Raw genomic sequence first — 26387 nt, forward strand, 5'->3', positions numbered from 1 at the left:
TGTAACCTGCAAACCCAGCATTTTGGAACATATGTTTATTTGAACTTTTTTCATTATTCAAACAAAGTAGAGGATGTTATGAAAGTTCTGGGAGAACTTTGCATAATACACTATGTATATAAAATTTTAACTTTCGGCTTTATATGTAGGATATGAAAATTTTACTTGAAAAATATTGGTTAATACAAGCAGTGTTTGAAGTTTTTAAATATATTTACAAATGAAAGCTCTCTTTATAAAGCCCACATCCATTTTTAGGCATAGAAAATCTTTCTTTCTCTGAAAGAGGAAAAGAGTAATATGTGGTATTACTGATTACATTATTACCTGTTGGTATATTGACACCCTTTAAATCAATCTATTTTTGTAGTCAAAACTCAGAGTGAACTAAAGGTTCACCACCAAGTATTGATTGGTTCAAAACTAATGCTACACAAAAAATACTATCTTAATGGAGAATTTTATAATAATTATTGGAAATATCCGTATCACCTACCTCTAGTTATACTTTTATTCTTTCAGTCAAAGTAGATACCTTTTGTAATAATATAATTCTAATTATTTTTTAATTAATCTTTCTACTGCACTACAGTTCTTTAATAGTATTAGTTTAATTATTATACATATTTTTTTCTAAATTCCCAAGGAAAAGATCTGGTTATGATAAGGGAACCTAGAGAGAAAATCGTTTTAAAATTAGATGGTCATTAAAAATTTCATAGTTTCAGCTGTTGTATGTGCTGTAGCACCATCTGTTAAAACAATTCTTATCTTCAGGCTGTAAAACAGCCTGTTAATATTTTAGTTACAGTGTCCTGGTAAATATGTTTTAAGAATTTAAAAAAAAAATTGGTCTGATAATTTTCTTCAGTAAAATGATGCCCTGACATTTTAACAGACACACACAGACACACATACACACACAGACACACATACACACACAGACACACATACACACATAGAGACACACACACACAGAGACACACACACATAGAGACACACACACACAGAGACACACACACACATAGAGACACACACACACAGAGAGACACACACACACATAGAGACACACACACACACACACACAGAGACACACACACACACAGAGACACACACACACATAGAGACACACACACACATAGAGACACACACACACAGAGAGACACACACACAGAGAGACACACACACACATAGAGACACACACACACAGAGAGACACACACACAGAGACACACACACACATAGAGACACACACACATAGAGACACACACACACATAGAGACACACACACACAGAGAGACACACACACACACAGACAGACAGACACACACAGACAGACATACACACACACACACAGACAGACACACACACACACAGACACATACACAAGGACACACACAGACACAGACACACACACAGACACAGACAAACACACACACAGACAGACACACACACAGACACAGACAGACAGACACACAGATAGACACAGAAACACACACACAGACACACAGATAGACACAGAAACACACACACAGACACACACACTGACACACACGCCTGTAGCAGAGGAGAAACTGCTAACAGGCGCGTCTCCACGTGTGGATTGGAGAAGCCCTCCCTGCCCCTTAGGGGGCATAGGGTTGGGGTGAAATAAAATAGCTCCCGTGTACAAAACTCCCCAACAATGGGTTGGTCATAACATCTGACCTGCCAAGAAGAAGATTGTTCGCTGTTATAACACACTGTGAGTGTTCGTGACTGTGTCGATGTCTGTTGTCGATGCAAGTTTATGACTGATGTGAGCTTGCTCTGCCGACGTGTAAGTTATAGCAGTAGATCTGGAGCCAGCCACTTCGGGCCTTGATCAGGAAGTACGCAGTGGGTGCTAGAGATCGGAATCTTCACCGCACCGAGTGAGTCCAGTCCGTCCGTGAATTCCGGGACTGGCTAAGTGTCGACTGGGCCTCAGGGAACTGGGGTAGGAGTATTATCTCCGAGGGTACACCCGTTCCTAGTTATGACAACCCGCTCCTCTCCGTACGATGCGCTGGTAAAACTAAAGTATGCAGAATTTCGAAAACAGACAAAAATTAGATGATGCTGGTTTGCACAGCAAAGTAGACCCCATGGCTTTGCTGTCAGGAAATGTTACAGGGAGTACAACAACCGTGTCAATGGAAGTGGAAGGAGAGTCGGGTGACGCTCGTTCAGTGGGTGAGGAACCCATCGCACCCGCCGTTATTTCAAGAGGGAGAATCAATTCACTACCGACCGTCACTGGCCAACAGTCGCCGATGGAGCGGCTCGGTGGCAAAATCGAGAAGCTTGTTGATTTCATTGAAGACAAGAAGAACGTGCATCATGAAATCAGAAAACTGGTTAAGTCCATTGCTACGGCATATAAGTTAGCCAGCAAAGCACCGCAGATGATGGTTTCAACTACCCAAACATCTCCGCGTGCCACGCCAGAGCAGGAATGCCAAAGCAGTGACGTGACCCAGTTGACAAAGATAACCGGAGCCGAAGCTAATGGAGGATTAGTTTCGGAAGACAACGGAAAGAGTCTTACTACGTCTGGGAAGAGAAAAGAAAGAACTTCTCCAGACACCGATAATAAAGTCAAGAAAAGGAAGGACTTAAAACCCAGCCCGCTGCAGAAAACGACAGTCCAGAACACCGAAAAGAAACGAGAAAATGCTTGGCAGGCAGTCTTGTCTAAAAAGGAAAAGAGGAAGCAAGCCAAAGAGCGGTTACCAAAAGAACCGGCGCACAAATCTCGGCCGGAGCCTAAGCGGAAAAAACCGCGAAAATTCACCAGGCCAGACGCCTTGATTATCCGACCTGTTGAGAAGGCGAAATATGCTGAGATACTGCGTCGGATTAAAAATGACGTTCCACAAGAGCAGGCCCGGGACGTAGTTGACAAGGTCCAAAAGACGAGTGATGGAAACATGCTCATTACGCTCTCCAGGAAGAGCACAGACAAAGGACAAGCTCTAATGAAGACAATAAAGAGCATCCTGAAAGAAGAAGCCGACGTCATCTGTAAAGGTCCAGAGGAACAGCTCGAAATCCGGGACATTGACGACGAAACAACCAAGAACGATGTCCAGAAGGCCTTACAAGAGGCAGCTGGCGATGACTACGAAATACCTGGAGAGGTCATTAAAATTCGTCCGGTCTACAGAGGCACACAGACCGCTTTGGTACGATTACCAGCAGCAACAGCGCAGAAGATACTCGGAGAGAGAGGCAAGATACGAATTGGCTGGGTGAATTGCCGTATCAGAACAGTGAAGACTCCACTACGATGCTATAAGTGCTGGCACTTTGGACACACTACTGTTCAATGTAAAAGCGAGGTCAACCGATCTGGGCTTTGCATCAAGTGTGGGCAAACAGGTCATCAAGCTGCTCAATGCCCAAATAAGGTGAAATGTGTTTTATGTGCGGAAAAACCTGGTTCTCAGGATACTGCTCACCGGTCTGGCGCTGGTCGGTGCCCGGTCTTCCAGGAAGCACTCCAGAAGCTGACAAATAAACGAACATGAAGATACTGCAGCTCAACATTAATCACTGTGAAGCTGCGCATGATTTGCTCATGCAGACAGTACGAGAATTGAAGGTTGATCTTGTGTTTCTATCGGAACCATATAAACATCTCACCGGGCAACCATGGGAGACAGACATCACCGCTAAAGCTGTCATTTGGTCCTGTGGTAAACTCTCCTTCCAGAATGTAGACAACAATGGCAGCGCCGGCTTCGTAGCAGCATCAATAGATGGCATCCGCTTCTACAGCTGCTACGCACCACCTAGCCTCTCCATTGCTGAATTTACTGACTTCTTGGATCGCCTGACCGAAGACGCGAAGCAACATCATCCAGTGGCGATAGCCGGGGACTTCAACGCCTGGGCAGTCGACTGGGGTAGTAGGCAGACTAATGCACGAGGAAGAGAACTACTAGAAGCTTTTTCTACACTTGATGTAGTCTTGCTCAACAGTGGTGACAGGCCGACCTACACCAAAGGTGACGCAAGCTCGATTGTAGACCTCACTTTTGTCAGTGCCAGCCTTGCTAAAGGTAACTCCAACTGGAAGGTACTAGACATCTACACTGCCAGTGACCATCATGCTATACTCTGGGAAATGTCTAACGACCAGAAACTCAGAGGGCCTAACAAGCCATCTAACATCGTTGGTTGGAGGGTGAAATCCCTAGACCTAGAAGTATTGATAACAGCCCTCGATAGTGATCCGATAGAGACTGGATGTGCAGAAGAACATACTAAGGCCCTGATGATGCGAGTAACACAAGCTTGTGATGCCAGTATGCCTCGCAAACGTGTTATCAATTCAAGACCTGCGGTACACTGGTGGAACGATCACATCAGCAACCTTCGTAAAGAGTGTCATAGAAAAAGAAGATTATCTCAGCGTGGCTATCAACGACCTAACTCTGCAGTGCTGATTGCAGAGTATAAAAAAGCTCGTCGTGAACTCAATAAGGCCATAAAAGAGAGCAAAGGAAGATGCTGGAAAGAGCTCATATACGAGGTGGACAAAGACGTGTGGGGCAGGCCTTATAAAGTGGTCATGACCCACCTGAAGAAACAACAAATGCCGTCACCTACGTGTCCTCAGCTCCTTCAGAATATCGTCACTGCGCTGTTTCCACAGCAACACAGTCTCGATTATCAGTTAACGCCAGGCGAACTAGACGACATTCCACCTGTCACTGAAGAAGAGTTGCTGGGGGCCTGTAATCGTGTAGGAAATAATAAAGCGCTGGGATTGGACGGAATCCCGAATATAGCCTTGAAAACCATCATAAAGGCAGCACTAGCATTATTTCTAGACGCGTACAACGCATGCCTCAAGGAGGGGACTTTTCCTCGTAAGTGGAAACAGCAACGGTTAGTACTGTTACCTAAAGGGAAGAAACCGCCAGAAGAACCGTCATCTTACAGACCACTCTGCATGCTAGATACGGCGGGTAAGATATTTGAGCGTATCATCCATCAGCGAATAGATGCAGTAGTTGACCCACTCCTGGCAGACAACCAGTATGGATTCCGGAAAGGACGATCAACCCTGGACGCGATCAACCTGGTTGTCAATACGGCCAAGGAGGCGATCGCAGGAACTAGATGGAAGGGTGGAACGAAGAAGTACTGCCTGGTTGCTGCCTTAGACATCAGAAATGCTTTCAATTCCGCTAATTGGGACTTCATCATGCAAGCTCTCGACGAGAAAAACGTGCCAGTATATCTTCGCAGACTAGTGATTAGCTATTTTACAGATAGAGTGCTGAAGTACGATACAAACAATGGTCCGAAAGAGTATGATATAACCGGTGGTGTGCCACAGGGCTCTGCTCTCGGTCCACTTCTGTGGAATATCATGTATGACGGGCTCCTGAGATTGAAGCTTCCAAGATGTGTCAAACTGGTAGCGTATGCGGATGATGTTGCCGCAGTGATCGTCGCCAAACACCTCGACGAGATTCAACATCTGTTTGACATTACTTTTGAGAAGATCAACCAGTGGATGGATACAGTTAACCTTCAACTGGCCAAGCAGAAGACCGAAGCAGTGCTTATTACCAGCCGAAAAGAAGTTGAAACAATTAAGCTAAAAGTCGGTGACCAAGAAATTACATCACAACCTCATATACGATATCTGGGAGTGATGCTTGATGCCCGACTCAACTTCAAGCAGCAAGTAGAACACGTCTGTACGAAAGCGTCAGTAGTGAGAGCTAGTCTCGCACGATTGATGCCGAACGTCGGAGGCCCAAAGCAGAGCAGAAGGCTACTATTGTCATCAGTAGTAACATCGGTGCTCACTTACGGAATATCTATTTGGGCTGACGCACTAGAGACGCAAGATTCGTGGAGAAAGGCGGGACCGATATATCGTATGAGTGCATTACGAGTCGCAAGCGCTTTCCGCACAGTGTCTGAGGAAGCAGTTTGTGTCATTTCCGGAACTCTGCCTCTTAGAGTTCTAGCTGAAGAACGACGCAACCTTTACCATCGAAAGACGTCAACCTTACTGAGTGCTGAAGAACTCAAGACAGAAGAGCGACAGAAAAGCATCGCACGTTGGCAGCTACAGTGGGATGTTGCCGTGAAAGGCAGGTGGACACACCGTCTCATACCACGGATTGACTTTTGGCTGAATCGTAATCACGGTGAGGTCAACTACTATCTAACGCAGATGCTATCAGGACATGGCTGCTTTCGAGAATACTTACACCGCTTCAAGCACGATAATTCTCCAGAGTGCCCGTCCTGCCCAGGAGTCAATGAAGATGCAGAGCATGTTTTCTTTGTGTGCCCACGATTTTATCCACAGCGTGATCAACTCGAAAACATCTTACATCAAAGTATCCAACCTGAGACACTAATAGAAGCAATGTTGTCGTCAAAAGCCGCATGGAACGCAATAAGCACGTTTGCAACAGACGTCCTTACAGACCTGCGTTCCATCGAAAGAAAAAGAGCAAAGGACCACAACATCTAGAAGAAAGAAGTAATAACATCTTAGCTACTAGAAGGAAGAGCAGTAGCTAAATCCTCCCCCCCACGAAGTAATGCCTAACGGCGGATACCGTGGGGGATCAGAGTTCAGAGGATAGCGGAGGTTTTAGTCGGTATTAGCATTAACAAGTCACCTTTAAGTTAATGTTCGAGTCCGACATACCAGGCAAAACATCTAAGCCAGAGATTCGTAAAGGAATTTCCTTCGCTATATAAAAAAAACAAAAAAAAACACACACACACACAGACACACACACACACACACACACACAGACAGACAGACACACACAGACAGACACACACAGACAGACAGACAGATAGACAGACAGACAGATAGACAGACACACAGACAGACAGACACACACACACAGTCAGACAGACAGACAGACACACACAGACAGACAGACACACACAGAGACAGACACACACACAGACAGAGAGAGAGACACACACACACACACAGACACACAATTATCTTTTCTCAAAGAAAGTGTCTGATCTCTTTGTTTTGCATTAAATATAATTCTTTGTATATTATACATTTAGAATAACAGTGTAGACTGTTGAAATGTGTTTACATTGTTAGTTAGCAGTGGTTAAACTTTTTTTTGTTGAAGAGATTGATATATGTGGCTTAACTGACATTTATGATTACATGCTATTTTATACCTTGCAGCTTGATTACAGGATGTTTGATGTCTCGTCAAAGGATACGTCTACCAAATGCATCCGCTTGCCGTATAGATGAATTCTATGATGTGATAGATCTTAATATTGGAAGAAATGTTGAATTTCATGGTAGAGTTTTCAAAATTACAAACTGTGATCATTTTACTCGAAATTTTCTTAATCGTCTTGGTATTCCTGTTCCTGATCCAATTGAAACACCGGCTGATCCATATACAGAGAAGCGAGCATATAAGGTAAATGTTCTGTTAAGAATTTAATGTTATTATTAATACGTTTTAATTTTCATTCCTTTACAGAGTGGATGAAAAAATAAAGTAAGATAGATAGAGTAAGAAAAAGTAAATAATTTAAGAAATAAAAATAGGTATTATTACTACAATAATATAAAATAAAATTATAAGTAATTTTTTTCTCTGTACATTGATTGATTTTGTACAGTATTTGAATTTCATATGAACTTGTATTTTGAATTTTATGAACTGAAGGCTTTGACGAGAGGTAGATTTTATTATATAGTTTATTACTTGTCTGACTGTTTGTTCTGATACTGATTGATTGTCCAGTATGTTTCTCGAATTATAGATAGAGTTTGGCTAGGCACAGTACATTTTTGTGCTCTTTCTTAAGTTAAAGACAATAATCATACGCTGCAATATCTCCCAACAATTCCTGAAATTGATGGTAAAACAATATTTAGACAAACCATAAGGGGCTGAAAATTCCAACAAAACTACAACAGGGGCTGCTAACATAACTAAGGAGATCAATATTACCTCATTTGCTTGAATTATACAATTTTTTGTCAATGTTTCATTAACAAAGTTGTAATAAAATTACTATCTAATATTTTGTTTCCTGTAGCTATTATATCACTTATACTTCGGCAAAATAAGAAAAGAGAACAACAGTCTGCAATGGTGTTTCTAACCTTTCCCAGCAAATAATTTTAGATGTAATTCCTGTTCACATCCAAACTGATCTGACTCCAAACTTTATAGCACACCAATGGTCTGTCAACCTCCCATCAGAAGCCAAAATTCTCTTATACATAGTTTTAAAACAGTATATAATTACATAGAGCAATATGAATGTTTAAAACAAGAAGTTTTTCAATTCATATATAGAAGGAGAACTGGAACTTTTTATTTGATTTATAAGAGAAAATGAATGATGTTAAAATTTTATTTTGTATTTTTTAACAACATTTAAATATTATTTTAATATTGTTTCCTCTTAGCGGTAAAGGTAAACTAAATTAGTTATTGGAACTAGTGGTAAAGGTGATAAAGTTTGGATCAAACTGGAGTAGGTAATTCTTGTAATAAGAAAAGAGAAATATATAAATTGTGTAAATCTAACAACAATCCTTCCTTCATAAATTATTTACAGTCATATAAAAAAATGTTAAAAATGTATATTTGTACTGCTAAAAAGAGTTGTATTATGGTCACAGGATGACTGACTCTAGTAACACGGCTAAAGCTTCCTCAGATTTGTGAAGGATATTAACCATCTTGCCTGGAAAGAGCAATAACATTTCTCAACTACTGCTATCGGATAAAAATCTTAATGAGAATTTGTAGGAACTTAATAAAATTTTTACACCCATTTACAACTTTGCAACCTAAAGATATAACTGATCTTGCATTTCCAAAGTATAAAAAAAAGGAACTGCTAGCTTCTTTCAAACTGGTCTCTGAATCTGAAGTGTTTTCACATAAGCTCATTGATGGTTCTTGACAATAATGATATTCCTCGATTTCTTATAATAAGATGTGCTAAATTCACAAGAAGTCCTTTTTTTTTTTTTTGTCTTCAGTCATTTGACTGGTTTGATGCAGCTCTCCAAGATTCCCTATCTAGTGCTAGTCGTTTCATTTCAGTATACCCTCTACATCCTACATCCCCAACAATTTGTTTTACATACTCCAAATGTGGCCTGCCTACACAATTTTTTCCTTCTACCTGTCCTTCCAATATTAAAGTGACTATTCCAGGATGCCTTAGTATGTGGCCTATAAGTCTGTCTCTTCTTTTAACTATATTTTTCCAAACGCTTCTTTCTTCATCTATTTGCCGCAATACCTCTTCATTTGTCACTTTATCCACCCATCTGATTTTTAACATTCTCCTATAGCACCACATTTCAAAAGCTTCTAATCTTTTCTTCTCAGATACTCCGATTGTCCAAGTTTCACTTCCATATAAAGCGACACTCCAAACATACACTTTCAAAAATCTTTTCCTGACATTTAAATTAATTTTTGATGTAAACAAATTATATTTCATACTGAAGGCTCGTTTAGCTTGTGCTATTCGGCATTTTATATCGCTCCTGCTTCGTCCATCTTTAGTAATTTTACTTCCCAAACAACAAAATTCTTCTACCTCCATAATCTTTTCTCCTCCTATTTTCACATTCAGCGGTCCATCTTTGTTATTTCTACTACATTTCATTACTTTTGTTTTGTTCTTGTTTATTTTCATGCGATAGTTCTTGCGTAGGACTTCATCTATGCCGTTCATTGTTTCTTCTAAATCCTTTTTACTCTCGGCTAGAATTACTATATCATCAGCAAATCGTAGCATCTTTATCTTTTCACCTTGTACTGTTACTCCGAATCTAAATTGTTCTTTAACATCATTAACTGCTAGTTCCATGTAAAGATTAAAAAGTAACGGAGATAGGGAACATCCTTGTCGAACTCCCTTTCTTATTAGGGCTTCTTTTTTATGTTCTTCAATTGTTATTGTTGCTGTTTGGTTCCTGTACATGTTAGCAATTGTTCTTCTATCTCTGTATTTGAACCCTAATTTTTTTAAAATGCTGAACATTTTATTCCAGTCTACGTTATCAAAAGCCTTTTCTAGGTCTATAAACGCCAAGTATGTCGGTTTGTTTTTCTTTAATCTTCCTTCTACTATTAATCTGAGGCCTAAAATTGCTTCCCTTGTCCCTATACTTTTCCTGAAACCAAATTGGTCTTCTCCTAACACTTCTTCCACTCTCCTCTCAATTCTTCTGTATAAAATTCTAGTTAAGATTTTTGATGCATGACTAATTAAACTAATTGTTCTGTATTCTTCACATTTATCTGCCCCTGCTTTCTTTGGTATCATAACTATAACACTTTTTTTGAAGTCTGATGGAAATTCCCCATTTTCATAAATATTACACACCAGTTTGTATAATCTATCAATCGCTTCCTCACCTGCACTGCGCAGTAATTCTACAGGTATTCCGTCTATTCCAGGAGCCTTTCTGCCATTTAAATCTTTTAATGCTCTCTTAAATTCAGATCTCAGTATTGTTTCTCCCATTTCATCCTCTTCAACTTCCTCTTCTTCCTCTATAACACCATTTTCTAATTCATTTCCTCCATATAACTCTTCAATATATTCCACCCATCTATCGACTTTACCTTTCGTATTATATATTGGTGTACCATCTATGTTTAACACATTATTAGATTTTAATTTATGTACCCCAAAATTTTCCTTAACTTTCCTGTATGCTCCATCTATTTTACCAATGTTCATTTCTCTTTCCACTTCTGAACACTTTTCTTTAATCCACTCTTCTTTCACCAGTTTGCACTTCCTGTTTATAGCATTTCTTAATTTCCGATAGTTCCTTTTACTTTCTTCATCACTAGCATTCTTATATTTTCTACGTTCATCCATCAGCTGCAATATATCTTCTGAAACCCAAGGTTTTCTACCGGTTCTCTTTATTCCGCCTAAGTTTGCTTCTGCTGATTTAAGAATTTCCTTTTTAACATTTTCCCATTCTTCTTCTACATTTTCTACCTTATCTTTTTTACTCAGACCTCTTGCGATGTTCTCCTCAAAAATCTTCTTTACCTCCTCTTCCTCAAGCTTCTCTAAATTCCACCGATTCATCTGACACCTTTTCTTCAGGTTTTTAAACCCCAATCTACATTTCATTATCACCAAATTATGGTCGCTATCAATGTCTGCTCCAGGGTAAGTTTTGCAGTCAACGAGTTGATTTCTAAATCTTTGCTTACCATGATATAATCTATCTGATACCTTCCAGTATCGCCTGGCTTTTTCCAAGTGTATATTCTTCTATTATGATTTTTAAATTGGGTGTTGGCAATTACTAAATTATACTTTGTGCAAAATTCTATAAGTCGGTCCCCTCTTTCATTCCTTTTGCCCAGCCCGTATTCACCCACTATATTTCCTTCCTTGGCTTTTCCAATGCTTGCATTCCAATCTCCAACTATTATTAAATTTTCATCTCCTTTTACGTGTTTAATTGCTTCATCAATCTCTTCGTATACACACTCTACCTCATCATCATCATGGGCGCTTGTAGGCATATAGACGTTAACAATCGTTGTCGGTTTAGGTTTTGATTTTATCCTTATTACAATGATTCTATCGCTATGCGTTTTGAAATACTCCACTCTCCTCCCTATCTTCTTGTTCATCACGAAACCTACTCCTGCCTGCCCATTATTTGACGCTGAGTTAATTACTCTAAAATCACCTGACCAAAAGTCGCCTTCTTCTTCCCACCGAACCTCACTAATTCCTACTATATCCACATTTGTCCTACCCATTTCCCTTTTTAAATTTTCTAGCCTACCAACCTTTTTCAAGCTTCTAACATTCCACGCTCCGACTCGTAGAATGTTATTTTTTAATTTTCTGGTGACCCCTTCCTTAGTAGTCCCCACCCGGAGATCCGAACGGGGGACTATTTTACCTCCGGAATATTTTATTGCTATGTGAAAATGCAGAGAGCCACATTTTCTTGGAAAAAAAGCAGCTGTAGTTTTCCATTGCTTTCAGCTGCGCAGTACTCAGAGGACTGAGTGATGTTGATACGGCCGTTTAAGTCGTCCTGACTCACGCCCCTAACAACTACTGAAAGAGCTGCTGCCCTCTTTCAGGAATCATTCCTTAGTCTGGCTGTCAACAGATACCTCTCCGATATGGTTGCACCTTCGGTCCAGCTACTCTGTATCCCTGAGCACTCAAGCCCCCTCACCAACGGCAAGGTCTCATGATTCATAGAGGAGGAAGAAGTCCTATCACTTTCTTAATAAACACCTCATTTAATACAGTAGGTTTTTCTTGCTATTGCGTTTTGTTCAAGCCTTGTGGTAACTCTACTAGTGGACAGTGGATCACTGATATATAGATTATCTGTTCCTACGTAGCCTGCACTAAAGCGCAACCAAATCATCTGACTTTTGACTGGTGTTCTTCAAACAATATCTTAATCAATATCAGGAACGGCCAAGATCTACTACCCCGTTTGGCATCAGAGCTCATCATTTTTTCTTATCTCTAAGTCTACAATTACCTCTCCAGTTTCTCCTGTTACTCAACATTATTACTCCCTTGGCGGCCTTCTCTAGTAAATTATTGCTGTAGTCTTTGTCGATGTCATAAAAAATAAATTACTCTGGTTATCTTATAAGAAAAATTATTCTACAATATTGTAAATAGCTTGAATCCAGATGCTATTGGTTATACAAACAGCTCTAAACATGATAACTCTGTTGGTTCTGCTTTTGTGGTTGGTAAAAGAACATAGTTACATATTTGACCTTTCCAGCAATGCCAGTGTTTTTGACATGAAGTTGTTTGCTATTGATAAAGCCATAAATGTACTTAGCCTGACATTCTGACATGTATTTGTCTGCTCAGATTGTCTGAGTGCCTTGCAGGCGATTAGTGACGTACTCCAGACACTTCCTGATATACAGTCTGTTATTTATGAAATGACGCAACATAATAATACATTTTGTGAGCTTCTGTTGTTTTCCCAGTCATATTGGAATTTCAGGCAATGAGTGTGCGGCAAAAGAGCCTTGTTTTCAGCCTTCTTACACCGATCGTGTTTTTTCTGATGATCTTAGCTGTTTTCTGAAGAAGGTGGTTTGTGGTGAGTGGCAAAGTGAATGGCGTGCTACTATCAATAATAAACTTTGTTTAGTTAAGACAATGTGTCACCATGGGGCTCCTCATCCAGGAAAAACTGATAAGGGAAGTTATTATTTGCAGTTTGCAAATAGGGCACACTAGACTCGCTCATGGATATCTCATGACTCGGACCAATGCATCTGTTTGTGTTCGCTGCAACTGACAACTGATGATACACCAAATACTTGTGGACTGTTATGTGGCATTGCGGAAATTTAAATTTGGGGCTAACATCTAAAATATTTTAGGAAACGATAAGACTGTGATATCCAACGACTATTTCTTTAGGCAATGCATCTATATTCAAATATTTGGTTGTTATTATAATTTGTTTCTTCAGTTTTTATCTGTTTGGCATGTGCAAGATAGCAGTTTTGTTGTTTTAAGTTAGATTTTTGATATTGGTTTTTTATTGTTGTTTTTGCTGTTGGCATATGGAATAGGCATTTTAAATCAGTTAAATTTTTAAGTTAATTTTTACTTGCTTACGATAGTAATATTGTGTCTGGGCACTAACAATGGCATGTCATTTTGTGCCCAGGGAAAAATCTAATAAACATCTCATTTAAAACCGTAGTTTTTCTGTATTATTATACATATAATAAAATTATTAAAATTTTTAAAAAGAATGATTCTTTAGAATTTAACAATTATTGCCCCATATTATTTTTTTGTCAATTTATAACATATTTGAAAGAGTAATCAGTTGGAATAGTTGGTCACTTTGAGAATATACCATTACCTAATAATAGCCAGTGTCTAATAGCCAGTAGTATGGTTTTTGTAAAAATAGAAATACCATTGGAGTAGTTAAATGCTATGGTTTTTGTAAAAATAGAAATACCATTGGAGTAGTTAATGAATCTATGTCTTGCATTATTGGGTGTGGGTGTGCGTGCATGTGCATGAGTATGTGTGTGCGCATATGTATGAACAGAATTTCATTTATCTATTTTTTATTTGTCATCTCAAGGTCCTTAAATATAAAAATGTGGAGAGGTTATTTTTTGGCACAATTTGTTACTTTCCTATTCTTGTATTATATACAATATTATTACAACTGGTGAGGTAAAATCATGATCTATATCTGTAATATTACATTTTACAAATTTGAAATTTACACTAAAATAACCTTTTTCCACATTAATAATCTATTATTATTTATAAACTGTTATTCATCTTATTAGTCCAAATTGTTTTTTTTTTTTTTTTAGATGGTAAGTATATTTCAAACTGAATCTTTTTGAAAAGCAAAATGAATGTAGCACTTATTAGTCAGTAATGCCCGCTTAAATAAAAAAATAGTGTAAAGAGGTTAACCGAGAATGCAATCTGTTTATTTCTGTTTGATATTGGTTATTGTAATTATTTTTTCTCATTAAATAAAAACATATGTAATTGTAAATTTTTTGGTTTTAAAAGAGTCTGAGATATCTTTTTGATAAAAAGTTTGTTGTATGATTTTAATATTTTAAAGATAAAAGAAATTGCAATTTATATATTTTTATTTACATAAAAAAAAATTGTAGTTTAACTGTGGAAATTGTTTCAAATTTTTATTAAGTTTTTTATCTTATGCAAGTAAAGCATAACATTTTGTTACTTTTTTCAGATGAAGCTGGAGACACTACCAAGAAAACCTGCGATAAAAAAACCTGACTTCAGTAAATTTATAGAAATGGATCGTAAAGTTTTATCTTTCTCAGCATATTGGGATGACAGAGAAACACACTGTGGTGAACTTCATCTTTTACAAGTTCGATTTTATCTTGCTGATAATACAATTGAAGTTAAAGATGTAACTGATAAAGACAATAATTTTTTATTAATTCATCGTGCCAAATTACCTAAGGTGTGAATTTTTTTCCCTTTAACATAATCAGTTAATGAAAAAAGAATTGTAAATACACTTTTTAATGGTGTGTAGATTTTAATTATATATCTAATGAAAGGTTTTTTTTTTATTGTTTTTCATACATGAGTACCATGTGACATTAAATCACAACCAATTTAACTTATATTTTTAACATAAATTTATGTAGTTGGATTAATTGATTTAAGTAGCTTTCATTTGTGCACGCCTACATATTTCTGATGGAAACATAAAAAAGTAGCAAAAGAGGTTTTATTACATATGTAACTTATATATGTTACTTCTCTGCCAAGTTGTTGCAGACATTTGACGCACATTATATTGCAATATCAGCTTCTGCAGACTCTTGTGGAAGAACTCTAATGCTTGGATTCCCAGCCTCGTTGTTAACTATATGAGTTCCTCATATATTTCAAAATGTTGTGTGGTAGCTACTGAGATCTGTAGATCTTCTGAGTTCCATCACAGCCAAAGATCTGAGTCAAAATTTTCTTCTTGACAAAGAGATTGTTATATCACTTTGCATCAAGATTAGGCAGCTGGAAGGTGATTGATAATCTTACACTTAAGCCAATTGCTCCAGTTGAGCCTTTATTAGATTTGTGGAATTTTGTCTTCCTGAAGAACAAGGCTCTTTGTGAGCAAATTGTGCTGTTTGTTTTTTCTACTTTGAAGCTTCTTTAGCATTTCAGAATAAATTTGATATAATTTAGGTTTCAGACTCCACGAATTTTGTCAGAATAATGTCCTTGTGGTCCAAAATGCTATAATCATAATTTTTTTATTCATAGTGTCCATTTGAATTTTTTTACATTTCATTTGAATAAATATGCATTCACTCAAATGTAAATATCACAACTGTTTTAGGATCCAGCGGTCATTTTGGTTACAAAAGAGAAATCATTCCATGCATTAGCATGATTTGTCTTAGGTGAAGGTGACATTTACAGGTTCTATACTTCATCTACTGTTGTTTTAGCATTACTAAAGAAAAAGGATATCAGATGGTTGGTTAGCTAGATCTTAAATTACTGGCAATTTTTCACTTGCACTATATAAATATGGATTATAGTGATGACTTATCTCTGATTTATTTTTTATAAATTTTTTCTACTTATTTTATCAGAAATGAACTATGGAAAATAACCCTTGTCCACAATTAAGTAATAAAATCATGGTTTACTGAAGTAAAGGGTGAAGTGAAGTTAACTAATTTTTGAATAAGAAAGATTTTGGGTAATATATGGTTAGTCATTTTTAGAGTTAAAAATATATGATGCATAAATTACATAAAAGAATTGTCAATAGTTTAGATCAGAAATATAGTGAGCTGCACAAACAAATACCTGAGGAATATATGAACTAAACTGCCACGACTTTGTAAATTCTACGTAGAACAAACAACAAGGAACCATTTTTAATAGTAAGACAAGGTTTGATTTTATCTACCTACTTAGCTAATTTTTTTCTGTTAAAAATAATCAGAAGTTGGTTGGGTAAATTCTGATTCTTTTGTAAGTTCTTATTTTTGTATGTTTCTTGTTTGTACATATAAATTATTGTACACAAAATGTACACCATTGTACAGTGAATAATATGTTTGAAAAATGTAAGCTTTTTTATGCTATGAGACTCCATATTACTTATTGTTAACATTAATTTGTCAGCTGCTGAAATTTATTAACAAACATGTATCAGCAAGTCAGTTCACCATTTTCCTGGTGCAGTGGCATTGACCTTCCCACGTAAGATTTTAACAGGCTTTCAAGTGCATTTGTATCAAATTCCTTATCTTAAGGAATACCAGTTCTGGTTGTGCAATAAAGATGCTTTGTGAATAAAGGGTACTCTTTATTTTTTCTTCAGCCGTATTTTTAATGTATCCTTGAGAAATGGTGTAAAATGTATTGTCATATTAAACAGGATTCAGATTTGCCTATTACTTCATTTTTATTTTCCAGGTTTCGGTATTTTCAGATCACTTACTCTGGTAAAATTTTCTGACATTTTTAAATGTTGCACCAGCCTCTACATGAATTAGGAATGTCTCAGTTGTCATAACTTTTATTGATAAAGTTTACTATTCATGATAGCCTGCAATGAAACATAAATTTATATTACTTTGTACTATTTTGTCAAAAAAAGATTTACCTACAAAATAAGTATATCTACAATCTAGTTTGCTAGCAAGAAGTGGTTAGTTATGGAGGATACTGTATATTTGCTTGGGTTAAATATGAGTACCAGTAATGTAAATTAATGGTCTATATAACATAAAATATTATAATTACAATAATATTTTCAAGTTATTATAGAACATACAAATTGGTTAAATGAAAAAAAAAAATTGCTGCAGTTGAAAAATTAATGGTGGCGTTTAAAATGTGGTTTTCATTTTAAATGACATTGACTGCCATATCATGGTCATTTATAAAATTTATAGGAGTAAAAATTTGTAAAAATCATGACATGTCAAAGTATTTTGTAGCTTATCTGGATTATATCCTGAAGAAGGCTGTTGTTGGCCTTTACTTCCTTCAGTTATCTGGATGCTACTTCCTGAGATGTTAGCGGAAATGTTAAGTATTTATGAGATGAAATTTACAATTTTTAGTATGTGTTTAGATTAGGAGCACATAAGCAAGCCCTGGATTGGGATTTTGTATAGCACATCGATTAGACACTGTGTTTCTTGGATAGCTCTATGGACAGAACCACTTCCTCACAAAAACACGTAAATACAGTAACTGGACAGGTCTCACAGGCTTGGAAATAAATCCAAGGATGTTTTGCCAAAATCCACAGATAAGTTTGAAAAGAAGAAAGCAAGATTAAGAGGAAAAGGTTTTATGGTAGGAAGGAATTATCTGCCCACTGTGAAATTAGACAAACACATTCAAAGGAGTACTACTGCAAGATCCCTCAGATTGTGGGTGGTTATTCTACATACAATTCATCAGGAGATAGGGGTAGTTTATCCAGAATGGGAGCAGCACATTACTGATCAACTATACTGCACTGATCATCCCAAAAATATACTTCAACAAATTGTTTTTCTTCTAATTAGAATCAAGAATGAGCTGGTATAGGTTCATACAAGGGGGACTTCGGCCATCAGTGAAATAAATATTCTGCTAAACTAAGAAACCATTCAGTCAGATCTGTGGAGAGTAAGTAACCATCGTTTCAGAACCCAAAATTTAGCCAAACTTAATTTTCAGTAATTATACAATACAGTATTTTTCATTATTGTTTGAAAGTACGGATTTCACGTTTTTTGGATCATTACTAACACAATATGATCAAGAAAGTCGTCATATTATGTTGCAACATTTTGATCGTGAAGCCAGTACAACATACGGTCCACGTAAAGAATTTAGTATCCCGCGAAAAGTTTTTCAGTGTTTGCTTTTTTTATAAAGCAATTGAATAATGGAAAATACGAAAATTTAAAAAAAACCTAAACACGTCATATTAGTTTTTTTTGTAATTCGTTTTACATTTATTCATAAACATAGTTTTTGTATCGAACATTTTAAAATTTTATTACGTTCGGCCCGTGAAAAAACTTTTCTTTCCAATTCGGCTTGGAGGCAAAACCTGTTGGCCACGCCTGCAGTATACCATCGTAGTCAAACAGGCTTCACAGCCTGTAACAGGTGTGAATGATATGGACGCATATGTAAGCGTTTCCTTAAAACATTTTCACACTGTCATCACCTCCGGCTGGCCTTCCTAAGAGATTTTTTAGGTTTATGCAGGAAAGTCTCCACGACACGTTCAACATTTTCTTACACGCTCGGTCATACATAATACAAACAACCAATTGTTTCAAACTCTTTTGCTATCAATAAATGTTATTTTAACTTGGAAGATAACAATTAAACTTTCATAGAACGTACGTCAAACTGTAACTGTAAGTTCACATTTAACCTGCAAAACACAAAGGCTTTTTGTTCAGGAGCCGCCATCTTTGCTAGTGATGATGTCAAGCGGAAAGTTAGGGAATTAAGGTAGGGCCATGTGTGCAACACTAAAACTATCCTTGTTTTTTGATTCTACCCAGAAATCAACGCTGAACATCTCTTCAGACAGACGTTGTAACAAATTAAAACCCTGATATTATTTTTTATACACCTAGTATTGTAGATTATATCTATTAAATACAGTGTCGCATAAAGAAATGGAGAAACTTTCAGAACATGTTGTGCGGTGAAAATAATGATAAAGATTCTGGAAACGGCTTTGTTTTCGAGTTAGGGCTACCGAAAGATTTCGCCCGGATTTCACCTCTTGTAATAAAAAAGCACCCTACTGTAATTTTTGAGACCCAAATTAAGTAGTAAAGTTGGTGGTTTCTTACATAATTAGAGATGGAAAGTAGTGTAAAACAGGTCGCAGAACTGTAACTCTAATAGTTTTTAAGTTATCGACGTAAAACACAAAATTCGGTGTCGAAAAACAAGTTTTTTAGGTGTTTATTACAATAGCTTTGTTGAATGATTAATAAATGCGGAAGATTTAGTAACAAAAGTTGTAGAGAATTTAATTCGGAGAAAATGAATATAAATACAGCCAACAACAAGTAAATAAAAGGTTTAAAAATTAGTTTTTATTGAAGCAAAACAGACGAAAAGCAGACAGAAAATCTTATTATTCTCCTCTTTAATCTTAAATCTCTTCTCTCTTTAATCTTAATAAATATTCTTTTTTAAAAAAACTCTATTTACCGAAAATATTTTTTAAAAAAATACAGAATTTATAAAATAATATCTTAGCTGCAATATTCAATAATTTATACAGGTAAAACGAAATAAGTACGTAAACATGTAAGTTGAAATGTATGTTACTTTAGACATATTTAGAAATAGATGTGTTTCCACACATCTCAGAAATGGTCGATCTGAGATTGTACAAGACTACACTTCACTTACAATCACACATATCATCCTCTGAAGTAATTAAAGTAATTCCCGGAGGCTAAACAGGAAAAACTGAAGACATATTTTAAAAAACTTTTATTGTGTAGGTTGGCAATACTAACAGCTGGTCAGTAATTAAAATTGTGTATTTCGTTTGAAACACCAACCTATTACCATAAATTATTATACAGATAAAGGAAATGTAGTGTTTCAGTATTGTTATGTAAAAATACAGTTTCAATTTTCTAACTAGGAATATCCTGATATAATTTTGGCAACGGAAATTCTGAAGCTCGACGTGATTGTCAGGAGAGACATTTTGGAAGACGGATTCCAAATAACGTTTTCTTCGGTCTATCAGCATTTACAAACGAAAGTGTGTCATCCCCAACGTGTCAAATTCACCCCAAAATGTCCACAAAAATTAAAATTTTGCAATAATGGTGTAAGCTCTCAAGTTGGTTCAAAAGCACTAATTAATTTTTACTAAAAATTCATAAAATATATAAATATCAATTTTTGTAAAAAAGACCCCCAAAATGGCGTAAAAACTTAATATTTAATAATTGCAGAAAAAATATTTATAACATAAAACTGCCAAAATGTGAGATAAATAAATTATATTAACTTAGCAGATGTAGCATATGTAGAAGTTAAGACATACAATTTTGTTAGAAAAGAATAACAGAGAGAACAGTAACGATAATAAGAAGAATGTTTCTTCGGGAAAGTTTTAATATAAAATTTGAAAAGTTAGAATAGTATTAAATGCTAATAAGATGGGGAGGATACTCCCCTTCTAACAATATTTTAATTGCTTTTGCACATTATAAAAATTATATTTTGTATTTATGGTCTTAAACATTTTTTCTAGGAATAACATTTTCAGCTTCTGTGACTGATAGAAGTACATGACCACCACCAGCAGGTACTTCTGCTAGTTTGAAATTAATCAATCAAGAAATTTTATGAGTTACGCCACTCCTTATAAGTGCCTTATTTTGTGCTGTGTAATAAAAAAATATATTTACCATATTTATGTAAGTAAATGGAATCTTCAACTACTGTCTGTATCTTCTTTTGTACTGTCTGTAAAATCTTTTCCTGATGTTTAAATTAATTTTTGATGTAAACAAATTATATTTCTGACTGAAGGCTCATTTCGCCTGTACTATTAAGCGTCTTTAGTAATTCTACTTTCCAAATAATAAAATTCTTCTACCTCCATAATCTTTTTTCATCCTATTTTACAATTATTATTAACTACCTATTATTAACTCATAAAACTAAATTACACTAACTGATATGCATGTGTAATTTATTTTCTATTGGTTTTTTAAATGTGTTGCAGGAATTCAAAGGTTTACCAGGACCTGGGGCCGAAGATGCTATTACTTTGTTAAATGTGTTTGGACCAGAAAGAGTATTAGCTGATCCAAAAGGTCCCTTGAAAGGTAAAAAAAATGAGTTTTACTTGGATTCTGATTTAATGATCGGTGCTGTTATTTACGTTTATGGCAGAAAAGTTGTGCTGATAGATTGTGATCAGTTCACCAAAGAATATTATCGAATTAAATATGGCATCGGTAAGTCTATCTTTAATACTTAAAATATTTTTATATATGTAGTAATTGTATATTTACTGTTGACTTTGAATCATTTTATTATATGTATAATCAAATACATATATGTATATACTATACATCAGGGCTTCTTAAACTTTTTTATATAGCGACCCCCTTCAAGCTTAGGAAATTTTAAACGACCCCCTCCTCCATATAATGAAATATATATTAACCGTAGATGTAGATGTAATATCGCACTATTTTACAATGTAAATAAAATAAGGATTAAAGAATACGTACCCATTCATTTCACATATATATAATTGGAAACGTTGACGGGATATCGGTCGTAATAAAACACAATAAATAGAATGACATAAAACTATATATATATTTATTCAATAGAAAAAAATAAACTTTTGTAACAATTTTTTTAATAAAAACATATTATTAACATCAAACAATATTAATGTGACGGATGTGATTGTTTATTTTTACACAAATAATTAAATCTAGGCTCAATTTGAGTTAGTGCAGATCGTAATAAATTTTCAACGTTTATTAAAGTTGAACGGTATTTTGATTTTATGTAAGTTAATGTGGAAAAGGCTGATTCACATAAATATGTTATACAAAATGGCAGTAATTTGTTCATTGCCATTTCCGATAGTAGGGGATATTCTGATTTGATTTCTATCCAAAATTCATGCACAGGCACTTGAGAAAATCTAAGTCGCAAGGTAGTATCACTTGTTAATTCGGCAAATTCTTCTTGTGCTTTTAAGTTTAAAAAATTAATTTCTTCCATTTCAATTGAAAATGGATTGCAAATCCATTGTTGTGTATCGATATCATTGGGAAAATACCTATGCATGTAAACTTCCATATCCTTCAAATGATAACTATAATTTTTGTTATAGGAGTATCTTTTTTTGAAATATTGTTACTAATTATATACTCGTCAGTAAATGGAAACATTTCGAGCGATCCACTTTCCACTCTGTTCTTCCATATAAGAATTTTTTTAACAAAGGCCTCAAGTTTATTTTTTAACATAAACATATTAACGCAGACTCCCTGCATTGATAAATTCATATCATTGATTTTATCAAAAATATCTGCCAAATAGCATAGCTTGAGAAGCAATAAATTATCTTGAAAATAATCGGCCAAATTAGAATTTTGCTCTGTTAGAAATATAAGAACTTCATCTTTTAAAGTTAATAATCGTTTCAAACTTCGACCTTTTGATAGCCACCTAACTTCAGCATGTAACAATAAACTTGTATAATCCGAATCCATATCAATGCACAAATTTTTAAACAATCGACTATTAAGTGCTCGACTTTTAATAAAGTTAATGATTTTGACTGCATCAAAAAACACAGTGTTTAATTCTGGTGCAATTTTTTTAACAACAAGTGCCTCTCGGTGAATCATACAATGTGTAAATGTAATATGATCATTTCCAGCTTTAACAAATGCTGTAAAACCAAGATCTTGTCCGGTCATTGCTGCAGCACCGTCCGTGCACACACCAACACAATTTTTCCAATTTAATCCTTCTTTTTCAAAAAACTCATTTACTTTTTTATATATATCTTTTCTACGAGTATGACCTTCCAGAGGACGACAAAACAGTATATCTTCATGAATGCTTCCCTCATAAATATATCTTACAAAAAGTAACAACTGTGCCATTTTTGAAATGTCTGTCGACTCGTCCAGTTGTATTGCAAACTTTGAGCTGTCTTTAAGCCTCATAAGAAGCTGTTGAAATTGATCATTGCTAATGTCTGAAATTCTTTTGGACACAGTGTCATTTGATAATGGAATTTTACTAATTTCAGCAGCATACTGTTTTCCATGAACAATTTCAGACATTCTTATAGCTGCAGGTAGTAAAAGTTGCTCTCCAATAGTAAAAGGCTTTTTCGTTTTTGCTATCAAATACGAAACTTCATACGATGGCAATAGATATTTATCATTCAAAGTAACATACTTCTCCAAAGTGTTCTTTTCTTTATTTGATGTTTGCAAAAGACGCTCAAAATATTCTATTGGCTTTTTTGATAACGTTGCATGTTTAGTATTCAAATGTCGTTGCAGTTTTGACGGTTTCATGCTTTCTGCAGCCAAAACTTCTTTGCAAATTAAGCACACTGGTTGTTCTTCATTGTTGTGAGAAGAGCATGTGAAGCCATACTGCAAATATGATTCGTCATATTTTCTTTTTTTTGTTTTGCTAGAAGTCGGATTTGAAGCACTGCAACTTGGTTGTGACGGCGTGGCAGACTTATTAGTTGGAATTTTAATTAGCCATTTATCCATGATGGTTAAATAATAATAAATAATTAAACAAAATGTAGTTGAACTTTAACGTAATAATTAAAAACACCAACTGAAAATTACACAGTAAATACACACATGTCACTACGAAGACAAAGCTGAGTCCAAACTGAAGTACAAACAGAAAAATAACTACACTCGAATCTTTACCAGTGCAATGACAACAAATTACGATCAGATCTACCCCGACGCATGGCGTGTTCAAAGTGTGCAGCGCACAAAGGCACCGTATCACAAAGACGCCGAAACAGAAGCTTTCATTTAATTTTTTTTATTATTCTTTTATAAAAATAATATGCCGATTCGCCTAGCCTAGCTTGATTATGCTTCCGTATTGTATGTGTAAGCTGTAAGGCGACGCGGCGTCTGGGTACTTATAATCACTAAGTTATCTTGCAAACACTGACGCCGGCGGCCAGACATCAATGTCGAACGTTCAGTTGAAAATCAAGGAGCGCGTTGTATTTATTATTTTAAATGCTACTTCCATATTTTCATTTATAGGCCCTACATAACAGTTTTGCATTGCCACTTTTTTCAAAAAATAGTTATAATAAAACTACAATAGTATTTTGTATGATTTTTATTTGTATTTATATTTGTACGTAGTGTGTATACTAATTTTAAAATTTTATTTATAATGATTGAAAAGTATCAGATCTTTGCGACCCCCTTTCAGTAGTCTCGCGACCCCCCTGGGGGTCGCGACCCACAGTTTAAGAAGCCCTGCTATACATCATTCAATGAAAACTTTTATTTTTTCCATTTTCTAATGAAAAACATGTTTATTATTTGGGAAAAATACAACATTTGTTTGTTATTTCAGAGCTCTGTTTTTCATATTAACTTTAAATGTCAAACTAACTCATAAATTTATTTGAAACAAAGCAAATACCTTTAATTAAGGAATAATAATAAAAAAATCAATGGATAGGATTTAAGGGGATGTATAAAATTAAATGTAATGAATGCAATAAAATTTAATCTTTAAAAAAAAAAATTATGTAACATCACAATGCTTACAGAAACAGAAAGAGAGGCATGTCTACTGAGAATACAAATAATTAAGAAGTTTTGGAAATTTGTAACAATAAAAAAATGAGTATTCTTGAAAAATATTACATTTATAAATTTAAACAAACGTATTAAATGGTTAACCAACAGATCATTTGTGAGGATGATGCTTTAATTAAAGACATTTTGGGTTGTAGCAGTTGGCAACAATGTTTACAAACATCATTCCATTTGGCAGTAAAGTTGTGTTAACAAGTTTTTGTGGTTGTTAGGATTTATATTTTCTACATTTTTATTTCTTTTTTGTTGATATGGGACTTAAAACTTTAAACTTAAAAGTGTAAACTTTCCGTGAAAATTTACTATCGGTATTAATTTTTCCTAGTTTTTCTGTTACGCGTTTGGTGGTTAAGTTGTATGTATATATATATATATATATATTGGTAGTTTATGACCAGGGATGTATCTATCTGTAAATATAAGATCTGCTTATAATATTTTAATAGCTACACAGTTTATTATTCATCATGTAAATGTAGGTCTTCTAGTATTATCAAACATTGTGTTATATCGGTGTGGTTAAAATGTTAATATTTAAAATAAATATTTCAGTAAAATCCTTAATTGCTTTCATCAACAATAGGATTTCAGCGTAGAATATAATATTCCCTATGTTTTGAATCTAAACAGAATCAACATTTGTAGCTTATGAACCTTTAGGCTGAAGAATAAAATAAATGTATTGTGGATAAAGATGCAGGTTTAAGAAAAAGCAGTATAAACTTAAAGAAAGATTTAAAAGAAAATATCTTCATTAATAATATCTTATTTGTAAAATTTAGAACTCTTCCTAATATTGATAACCCCAAAATATCCTTGATTTTAGAAAATGTAATGGTAATCATATGTTCAAGCCAATTTTATGGTTAAATTATCATAATAACCATATGGGATAATTCTGTAGGGGATTGAGATGTTGCTCTTAGTATTAATGTATTTATTAGCTTAATTATATTTGATGTTACATGAATAAGTTGATTAGTAAAAAAAAAAAAACTGCCAATACTCTTAATTCACTTGTAGAGTCCTTAGCTTAAAACGTAATTAGTAATGCTGTATCATTAATTTTCCAAGATTTACAAACTGCAGTTTGATAATAATCACTGCTTTTTAGATCCCTGCTGACATGCAATATTAGTTATTATTGCTTTAAGAATTAACATTATTACTATTCAGATTAAAAGTTTTACTTTTATGTTCTTTGTAACTAAATATCATCAAAGATTACATTATAGTTGTTGGTCAAACGATTAGTTGTAATGCTTCCAACTCTGTTCATGAGTTGGATGAATACAGTCAGATAAATACGGTATGTTTGTTGTACCAGTAGAATAGTGAAAATAAATATTTCATTATATTATCAAAAGATTGAAATACTCGAGTGTGAAGTTAAATCTATTTAACC

At 35.1% G+C, this 26387-nt stretch overlaps 1 protein-coding gene across 7 annotated transcripts in view; it reads left to right on the forward strand.

Moving 5' to 3' along the window:
• Positions 1–26387, forward strand: part of LOC142332836 (EF-hand domain-containing family member C2-like) — a 367638-nt gene that overhangs the window by 25469 nt on the left and 315782 nt on the right. For 6 of the 7 annotated variants that reach the window (XM_075379467.1, XM_075379472.1, XM_075379468.1 and 3 more), the window contains exons 4-6: positions 7233–7468; positions 14812–15051; positions 21346–21580. In XM_075379467.1, coding sequence (XP_075235582.1) covers positions 7233–7468; positions 14812–15051; positions 21346–21580 — 711 coding nt within the window. Of the gene's footprint in view, positions 1–7221; positions 7469–14811; positions 15052–21345; positions 21581–26387 lie in introns of all 7 variants that reach the window. The other variant, XM_075379474.1, reaches the window with a different exon arrangement.

The sequence above is a fragment of the Lycorma delicatula genome, chromosome 12, assembly GCF_047948215.1.
Source record: "Lycorma delicatula isolate Av1 chromosome 12, ASM4794821v1, whole genome shotgun sequence".
NCBI classification, from domain to species: domain Eukaryota; kingdom Metazoa; phylum Arthropoda; class Insecta; order Hemiptera; family Fulgoridae; genus Lycorma; species Lycorma delicatula.